We start from the raw sequence: 10,324 nt of genomic DNA, 5'->3' as shown, positions 1-10,324 counted from the left end.
AGTAGTTACAAGATGTAACTAGAAAAAGATGACTTTCTAAAATCTTTTCTAAAGCTATGCAACAAATCTAGTTAAGGGCCTTACCCTCGTTTTCTGTTCATTTATTAATCCGGATCCAAGAAACTTCTATTCGAAGAGGTAATATCAAGAATCAACACAACAGAAAATTTGTAACCGACTCACAACCTTCTTCATACACAAATTAATGAAATAGGATGATCAAATCATGTTCAGAACTGAAACTCTACTATTATTGTGATGCAAGCGGTTCAATTGGTTGAAGTTTTTTTAACTATCATCTTTCTCAATCATCCTTGCCGGAACTTGTACATATACCATACTTGTACTGAAAGATATAAGCATAAAAGTTTTGAACTCTTCTTTTATCTGAATCTTAATAACATGACCCTTTTTTTTTGTCTGAATCTTAATAATATGACCCTTCGCTGATATTGAAGGATGGTCAAATCAATAGAAAGTTAACTAAATTAAAAGTAGATAAAACAGATAGGCACAATGGAGGAAATTTGATAAAAGAAGGGGCTATGTCTGAGGGCACCAACTGTACCTATTCATTTAAAAATAGAGTAAAACAAAGGCCAAAACAGAAGATTTCACATGGAATCATGTGGGAGCATTTGAGGTTATTTTTTTCTAATTATAAAAATAGTGAGTGGTGTGTCACTTTGTTATGTGATGCTTCTTGGCTTCTCAAAGTAGTGAAAGTGGTGAAGGATTTGTATGGAGGCCATGTGAAACTGCAGCTTCCTTGTCAATTTTCTTCTTTCCCAATTATTAGAGAGAGAATTGATGTTAAAACCTTAATACTCCGTCTTTTTTTCTTTCTCATTTTTTATACTCCCAATTTCATAGCTCTATTTCATATGATACCTTTTTTTTACATATATATCTTTGAAAAACATTGACACATATTTATATCTTTTACGCTCTTTAAATTTTGCATGCTATTTTATGATTAATGACATGTTCTTAAGAATTAAAATGACATGTTAGTTTCAAAAAGAAAAAAAAAAGACATGTTAAAATTTACAAGAATCTATGAATACTTTTAATATTTTATTAATTGCAGGGAATATATTAATTTTCCTTATCTAGCAATAAATATTTTGAATTTATGGGTAATAAACATATATATATATATATATATATATATATATATATATATATATATATATATATATATATATATATATATATATATATATATTGTCCATAATATTGAGAACTGAATCTTTTGAAACTTCTATCATTTTGCCTAAATTTGCCCAACCTGCATACGTTAGAAGATGCGTCCTCAAATGGAACGACCAACTAAAGTCTTTCCATTATTCACGCAAGGCAGATCGAATAAATATCTCATTTTTCGAAAATATAATATCTACTTTGTATCTGATTTCTTTGTTATGGATAGACAGACTATTAAGCTTTGCAATTTATTCTTATATATAGTCCATTACAAATATTATTTAGCTATACATATTTTCTTGCTTTGCACTTGGACTAGTGATTCTAGAATTTTTTACCTAAATAATACATTATTTCAAACAATTAACAAGAATAATACAATATTTTTAAAATTTACAGAAATAGAATAAACGTAGTTGTGAGTAACGTTTTTAGGTAATATTTTATTAAAAAAATTAACGGAAAAAGTTAGGACGGACGGAATAACGAAAACATAAAACGTAATTGTGAGTAACGTTTTACAAGTATTTCGTTACTGGGAGTTACGACTCTCTGATTCTATTAATTACTTTCTGCTAAATTAAAACTTGTGGGTCCAAGTGATTTCATTTCTCTCCTATTTTCTGTGCTTCTTTTCTTACTTTTTTCTCCTATCTCTCTCTCTCTCTCTCTCTCTCTCTCTCTCTCTCTCTCTCTCTCTTTTATTTCTTTCTAACAAACTACACCAAAAATGATACACAATGAATTCAATTTGCACAAATAAAAATGATACACTCGTTTTTCTTTTCCTAACCACACATTAGTTCTTATTTACTTCTTCAACTGAAAGAAAAAAGGTTTATTTAATATACATACTTGTGTCACTAAAGTTTATTTAATTAAATTTTATTTTCATTTTTTGAAATATCTATCTCTTTGTAATTAATAATACTTTTACAATCAAAGATGATATTTAAAATTGCATTGTAATTATATTATGATAGACAAATATCTTTGCATACTTTTTCGAAATATGTAAGGACAATAATGCACTTCGGCCACAAGGAACAAAAAGCCATAAAAAAAGCGACTCGTATCAATCAAATTTCACAACCGAATAAATTTTACATATGTTTATTTAAATTGAATGGTCTTCAATTTTATCTTTTATCTTAGGAAATTGTGTAGAAACTATAATATACATTGTAGTATGGGAGATTTCTCACTTTTGTAAGAAAAAAGTAAGAAAATAAGCATAGAAAAAAGGTGTGAGAGAAATGAAAATCATCTTGGACCCACAAATTGTACTTTAGTAGAGAGTAATTAATAGAATCGAGTAAATGTCGTAACTTCGTTAACGAATACTTGTAAAACGTTCTCACAAGCTACGTTTTTATATTTTCGTTATTCCGCCTGTCCTAACTTTTTTCCGTTAAAATATTTTAATAAAATATTACCTAAAACGTTACTCACAACTATGTTTATTCTATTTATGTAAATTTTAAAAGTATTGTATTATTCTTGTTAACTATTTTAAATAATGTATTATTTTAGTAAAAAATTCAGTGATTCTAACATGTAGTTTGCAAGTCGCGAGTCTTTTTAATTGTCACTTGCTTTATTTTGTAACGGAGTAGTAGTAGTTAGTGAGTGATTAGCACATGATAATTACAAAATTATATATTTACGTACTTATTCGACATTCACATTCGGTGATCTAATCTTCTAATCTGTTTAGACAAAACAAATTATTTAATGATACGAAAATGAGAGGATTCTCAATGATTTGATGTGGGAGAGATGGGAGTGGGAGCAAATAGGCATCCATAATCCACATGGGGTTATGTGCACCAAATGTACAACCCATACACAAATGTTTTCAATTTTTCATTTCCCAAACAGAGAGAATTGAATGATTGATGGAAAAACAAAAACAAAATCACAGTGGCTCCACATGTGGCACGTGCTTGACAAATAGTCTTACTCACTAACGTGTTACATCCCTACAAAAAGATTAGGAAAAGAAAAAAAGGAACGTCAAAGCGTTGTGCAAATTTACTACTCCCTCTTATTTCCAAGAGAGTGCCTTCATTAAGATTAAGGGAGGGGTTAACACATCTAATTTTTTGTTTAAAGTATTCTATGTCAGACTTAAACAAAAAATGCTTGACGCTACAACTAATAATGAGGCCATTCCTTTAAAAATGTATGAAGTATGAATAATGGTGCCAAATCTTAGTAATGACAACAAATTATTACTCCTATTTGTTTAAGTTTTCGTGAAAAAAGTTATTTAATGCTTGTTATATGAAGTAACATCTACTTTTTGAAGTGCGTTCAAATTAGGAATTGTTTTTAGAAAAAATATGCTAATAGGCATGGAGCCTACTAGCTGATTTTATTAATAATATTACTAGCTAATTAAGTAAAGCAAAAGATAATTAATTTTGATAGGGACAAATAAACAATGACATAACTGCTAAGGAGCTTTTTCTGGTTTTATGCTATGTTTCCTTGGGTAGCTTTTTCCTTTTTTTCTGTTAATCTGTTTGGCAAACGGCGCAAAGCAATCTTTCGGTTTGCTGTCCTTTTAAAGTTATGGCTTAATTTATAGCCAAGTACTTCAATAAAGTAGACAGCATATGTGTAGGGAACAATCAATTCAAGAAAGTAGTTAAGATCAGTACTACGAAAGCATTCATTATAATTAAACATTTTTTACACTGATTGCTAACTTATATTGCTCCACCAGTTAAGAGACACTGTAGAGAACATGTAAAAATTTGGTTTAGTGTTCCAAGAAGAAAATAATCTTTTGCAATTACCTCCAGGAAATCAAATATTGGAAATCTAGATTCCTCCTGCCTGAGTTTGAAATATAATCTCAAATAGCCAACGATTAGATGCTAACAGTCATAAGGCACCTCGCACGAGATACACATTTAACAAATGATAAACTAAGACATTCCCATCATTAGTTCATAACTCAAGGGAAAAAGATAGCCAAAAAAATCTCAGTATGACAGTGAACAATAATTCAAATCAATTAGTTCAGTTTACAAGTAAATAGCTTTATAAAAAATAAAAATAAAAAAAAAGAGTTTACAAGTAAATAACCTGTAAAAACAATTGACATTTCCATGCTGCCTTACTAAAATAAATGTGAAGCAACAATATCCTGAAAATGAGATTCCTAATAAATCATCTCATATTCAGGATTTACACATTAACAAATTCACTGTAGCATTCCCTCAATGAGTCTCATACTCCTCTCAAACTCTAAAAGCTTGAGAAAGTAATCAGCCTGCTCGAAACAAGAAGCAGATGCACCAGACTAGAGGTGAGTAGCACAAAGAAAACAAAGTATAATACTAACCGCCTTGAGTGAGAATTGCCTTGGGCCACTAAAAATCACCCAGTAAAGTACAACTTGACACAGCCTACTAGTCCTCGACGAAAAAATGACCAAGGACTGAAACATGGAATCTATTAGTTCGATTAGCCACATGTTAGACGATATAACCTATCTATATGCTTGTTATAATCCCAAAACAAATGCATGTATCTCAGCCCAACTGGACACGGTGTAAAGAATGCCAGACATCCCCGTCCAACCAGAACAGCGACATTCAGCTAGTTCTCTCTGTTTTGTTACCAAACCAGAGAACAATGGAACAAAAGAAATACCAAACTGTTCACCTAGTTTCCTGAGGCCAGCACTTAGACCAATCACAATGCCCACATCTGCATTGAGCAGGCAAAGCAAGTCACCGACTGAACCTCCAACATAAACTGTAGTATGTTTGCCATTATTCTCACGGGACTTCAGGATGTCATTAAAAGCTTGAAGCTTGTCCATAGGAGATTCCATCTTCTTAATCATGTCACCAGTGGTAACAGATCCTTCATAAGGTAACTCATTTGAGTGCACATTTAACACTGGCAAGGCCCCTGCTAATGGAAGAGAATATCAGCCAACAGCTTAAAGTTCAAGAAAGAAACCCATATCTAACACAAAAACAATTCCAGATATCATAGTTTTTGCTTTGACCACAGGAGCGGGGCATAAGAATATCTGAATCTATGACGGGATTTCAACTCCAAATCACCCTCTCAAAGCTAAATGTTTACTTAACCATTTTTTGCTGTATCAAGTTAAACTGACTGATTTTTGGGTTTTGTTAGCTCCCTATTGATAGATCGATACATTGTAAAGGGGCATCAAACTCTTTTTTATGCACTTCAGTACTTCTGTTTTTTGTAATTTGTAATTATGCATCTTCTTGATGCTTTTCAATGAAATACCATTACTTCATCAAAAGAAAAATACCTGCATCTAGTGGTACACAACCTAGTTCCATCCACAAGTTCCTTTTTATTTCATTAGTGTTCACATCTGCACTATTTGATTAAGCTATAGAATACCGGGCATGAATAATCAACTAACCAATCCCTGTGTGCATTTTCTACATTTTTTTGGGTTGGTATAAAACTCTTTTTCCCGCTTTGATCACATTCAGCCAGTTAATTATTACACATTGGAGACGTTTCCTTTGCTTTGTGTTCTGCAGCAATCTATATCTTTCCAGATAATGCGTTAATGGAGTGCAAAGATACTCACTAGCTATTTTTGGTTATCAACTCTTAGAGAATTCCTAAAATTCTCTACTCGTAAACTTTCTCCTTCAATGAGACACATAATCTTCTCTAGTGAACTCTCTATCCTTCATTGGGATCTCTTGCGTGGGTCATCTAAAATTCTTATCTTTATAACTCAGATATCCACTTGTCAGCCCTCAAAACTTTCATATTGGTGATTTTTATGAGGTAATGGCTGATCTGAAAATATAATGAAGTACATGATCAGTCAATGAGCTGAAACAAGCATACCTGATGAAAAAGCTGATCGGATGAGATCTCCAGACCAACAGTATGACAGTACATGAAGATCTGCATGCAGGTTTTCACTTCCCAAAATTTCTTGCAAAACTTTTTTGCAACCGTTTTGGAAAACGAGGTGTTCCCCAGCCCGTTTTACGTCTTCCTGACTCAACCCTCTTAATACACCAGAATGAACCACCATATCATTTGCTCTACTTTCAAAATCAGATAGCTGCACTAGTGCTTTACACAGACCCTCATAATCAAATCTCCCAACTGCGATAAATTGGAGATGTCTTAGGGCTTCTCATTGTCGTGATATTAGACTACAAAGAGGCATCTATCAAAAGAACAAGCGAAGACTACATACCTGTTTCACTAGGTATGATGTTTTCTATGCATTGCTCATATTCCTCAATATACTTGCTGGAAAGACAGCTCCAAGTGGCCCGAAGATCAGCTGCAGATATACGAGCATATGGGGATTCGCAATCATCCAGATCACTCTTTGCTGCTGCAATGATAGCAACATCTGCCAAAAGGGCAGAGGAATCAACAGCACTGCACGTCATGTCGAAATCACAAAACATAGTAAGATTGCCTCCTGCTGGCTCTTGTACTCGAGAAATAGGGGTTATAGTGGACTGAGTAATTGGCTGAGCAGAGATGAATTCCAATTCAAGTTTCATAGCTTTGTTATACAGCTTTTCCACGACATCAAGTTCTTCGCCAGTCAAGGTAACACTTAGTTTATCCAGCAAGTCCTCAATCCTTGAAGCATATGCCTAGTACAGAATCATCACAAGAGAGCAGTTAGACAAATTTCAACTAGTAGAATACTTGGCATTTGGTTAAGGGGTCCATACACAATTAAAAGACAATGCATATCTCGAAAGAATCAAACGCACCTCAAAACTTTCTGAACATAGACAGTCGATCCATCTCTCATAGATGTTATTGCTCTCTTCAGGGACTAGAACAGCCTTGATCTCCGTACTAAGATAGCTGTAAAGCCTCATACAGGGTGCAATTGCACTAAGTGCATAGGCAGCAAGTCTTGTCTTCTCAAAAGGAGTCACGATTTTACCACGACCTTTTTCCCCTTCAACTTTTCCTGCTGCCGTGGCCAGCAAAAAGTCTGTGTATCTAACTGTGGCACTGTCACAAGTGCTGACTTTTGGAAGTTCAAAGCCCCATTCCTGCATCATGATATATCCTTTAAAACTGAAGAATGGACATTACCAATAAATACTTATTAATGCAAGAACAGACGCTCTTTGGACTTTATTCATTCCATGAAAAAGAATTCTGAACTTTTAGAAAAGGTTCAGCTAAGTGTGCAACAGTCCATCAAACCACTGGACTCTCATCTTTCTTCTCTTTGTCGTATTTCACTTCATAACTTACGGACATATTAAAGAGTGAGCTTCTAACTCTAAAAAAATCTTCTAGCAGTACCCCAAATTTACCAACAGATAAACTACTAGATCACTGTTTATCCAGCAAAATTCATGTTCGATTAAACTAACCTTTTCAAAAAGCACAAGACGAGATCAGATTGGGGGATGGAGGAATTTCAACCTTCCCTTTTCCCCCAATGGGAAAATGGAAAAGAAGGAAACTCAATTTGAACCTAATCAACTAAGGCTTGAGTCGCAGGAAAAAAAATGAACACGGCCCTCTTGAGTTCAACTAAAGAATCTATTTCTATTTATGATTCTAAATTACCATCAATGTTACAAGCCTGAGTAGAAAATACAAGAAGAGACCTAGTCAATGTTTACTTTCAAATGGTTAAGCCTGAACTATAATATGAAAAATTAATCAATTATGGGTGTGTTTGGTATTCCAATTTTCCCAGGTCAAAATTTTTGGAAAACATTTTCTACCGGAAAACAAGTTCCTTAAAATTGAGGAAAATGTCTGATTGTCTCCTTTCCACCCTCCAACACCCCGCCCCCATCCCACCACCCACACACCCTTCGCTCGCCCCCACCTCCATAGTGTTTGAATAGATTATACACAAATGCTTTTAGGACAATATTTTATGCTTAGTAACCAAACACTAGAAAATAAGGAAGAAACCACTTAATTTCCACGAAAACATTTTCCGCCTCAATTCCAGATCTCACACCCCTACACTAACCTGCGATACAAGTCTCTAATAAGACCATTAAATTTATATAACAATAACCACTTGAGCCTTAATCCTAACAAGATCATCATTTGCTAAATCTACTAGTTGCTACCATCATCCTATTATGTTCTATCAATTTCAATATGAACACATAGAGATTAACATAGGTGTAGCTTACCCGTACAAGATCATCTTGATCTTTAAGCTTCCGTAAGACACGCTTTCTCAGATCACGAATAGCTTCCTTATCATCCTCATCATCAGCATAATCCTCTGCTTGTTCATATCTGTTAAAAAGAACAAAATAATTAATCAACAGATTCCATAAAATTCACCATATTTACCATTATAACCATATGCAACAACCACTACAATTTCCCCTCAATACCAAGTTAAGTATCCTCTATATCCAGGATTTATTTCTTAGATGGTCCCTCAAGTAATAGTTATTGTCTTCTTGATTCCAGTTTCCTTCAATAAAGAAAGTGACTTTCTAAGATAATAACTATTTAGATGGTCACTCAACTAATAGTTATTATCTCGTAGAGTTACCTTTCTTCTTGATTCGAATCTCTTTCAACAAAGAAAGTGACTTTCCAAGATAATATTATTAGTTGAGTGACCATATGCGAAATCAACTCTCTATATCCATTCCCTAACTCGGGGGGGAGGGGTGCTTACGCATGAGCAAAAGCTTGAAGGAAATAAACATCTTGAGAGATACAGTGAAGAAATGATTTAGAATCCAAAGTCCCAGATGCTAAACACACCACAAAAGGAGTATAAAGAGCACATAAAGATTCATTCTTGAATTTGACCCAAAGCCTCTTAGCTATCCCACCATCATCTGTATTTGCTTGGAATCCTTCCATATCAAGAATCTACCCTTTCACAATATCCAACTTCTCAAACTAATCTTATCTTCTCACTACAAGTAGCAGCAATACTTGATTAAAAAAAGCTGTTATAACTTCCTAGAAAACTTTGACCCGTTTAGAATTATCCAAACACCTATGTTTGTGTGATGTAATTTAGTCAAGATGTGCCCAAGTTGAGGGGAAAAGTTGCTAACTTTCTTTGAAAAAGAGGAAAACGGTGTGTAATAGAAGTGAGAAAAGTCTTATGTTTTTATAGATTGTGGGTGTAGAAGAGAAATGGGAATGCGCGTTAATGAGAAAAAGTAAAGAAAGGTTAGGGGACTAAGTCTAAATTTGGTCACAGATGGGGTAGTCTAAATTTGGTCAGAGAAGGGGTAAATTGAATGGTCGTCGACCTAAGAAAGAACTGTAGATGATAAAGAAGAAAGAAGAAGAACCGTGACGTGTTGGTGAAAGCAAGGAATCGAAATCAAGAATTGAAAAAGAGAGTTTGGGGTTGGTGTTAATTGGGGACAGCAGCACTAAATGCGGTGGCAAGCAAGTTGCAGGTATACCATCCGGACTACCTAACTGCTACTGTACTTTCATTCAAACTACACACCCCTCCCATTATTCTCTCCTTCTTGGTCAATCAAAGTAGTCACTCTCTCACAGTTTATAAGTCTACTTTTCTTTTAGTCGATCTCAAAAAAAAAATGATAATAATTTAATTTTAAATTTTACTTTTTATTATTTAACGCGATGATTTATAATCATAAAACAAGATTCAAAATTTTCTTTATTTTTTAAATTTCGTATCCAATCAAATTACATCACGTAAATTAAGACGGAGGAAGTAATTACTAATATTATGATTCTGTTTTCACACAATTAAACAACTTATTAAGTTTCACTTTTTAATTATAGATTGTTAATCTGAAAAGCCAAAACAATCAATAACACGTTAGAATTGATTAAATTACTATGTACTAGATTGTTAATCTAAAAAGTCAAAACAATGAATAAGATCTTAGGTTTGATTAAATTGCTACCTCCTGATTTATGTAACCCCCTTTCATTTTTAGTAAATTCAAAATAATAACATTTTTTTGTATTTAATAATTAATTATTAACTTTAAACTTTCTATTTTATCAGGAAAGTAAATAGGAATAGCGTGCAGGACAAGCCTTCACCTATTAGGATTTTTCCCTGCCTTGTCCTTGTACCAATTAACATTTTTTTCAAAATTTTGCCTTAGTCCTG

The 10,324-nt window shown here is 33.5% G+C and overlaps 1 protein-coding gene across 1 annotated transcript; it reads right to left on the bottom strand.

Moving 5' to 3' along the window:
- Positions 1-4,185: 4,185 nt before the first annotated feature.
- On the bottom strand, positions 4,186-9,598 carry LOC132050332 (bifunctional TH2 protein, mitochondrial-like). Its single transcript, XM_059441550.1, has 6 exons — positions 8,885-9,598; positions 8,382-8,490; positions 6,975-7,265; positions 6,437-6,851; positions 6,076-6,342; positions 4,186-5,136 (listed from the first exon to the last, which is right to left on the bottom strand). The coding sequence occupies exons 1-6, from the start codon at positions 9,073-9,075 to the stop codon at positions 4,724-4,726; spliced, it is 1,686 nt and encodes a 561-aa protein (XP_059297533.1). The 5' UTR covers positions 9,076-9,598; the 3' UTR covers positions 4,186-4,723.
- Positions 9,599-10,324: the final 726 nt, after the last annotated feature.

The sequence above is a fragment of the Lycium ferocissimum genome, chromosome 1, assembly GCF_029784015.1.
Source record: "Lycium ferocissimum isolate CSIRO_LF1 chromosome 1, AGI_CSIRO_Lferr_CH_V1, whole genome shotgun sequence".
Taxonomy (NCBI): domain Eukaryota; kingdom Viridiplantae; phylum Streptophyta; class Magnoliopsida; order Solanales; family Solanaceae; genus Lycium; species Lycium ferocissimum.
Note: the sequence above shows the minus strand (reverse complement) of the source record. Positions and strands in the feature narration are given on the sequence as shown.

Bases quoted from the DNA above. Each gene is read 5' to 3' on its own strand.
- LOC132050332 (XM_059441550.1), bottom strand. From the start codon at position 9,075: ATGGAAGGATTCCAAGCAAATACAGATGATGGTGGGATAGCTAAGAGG. The intron at 8,491-8,884 runs GTAAGCACCCCT...TCTTTTTAACAG, and splicing joins CTTCAAGCTTTTGCTCATGC to ATATGAACAAGCAGAGGATT. The intron at 7,266-8,381 runs GTAAGCTACACC...ATCATGATGCAG, and splicing joins ATCAAGATGATCTTGTACGG to GAATGGGGCTTTGAACTTCC.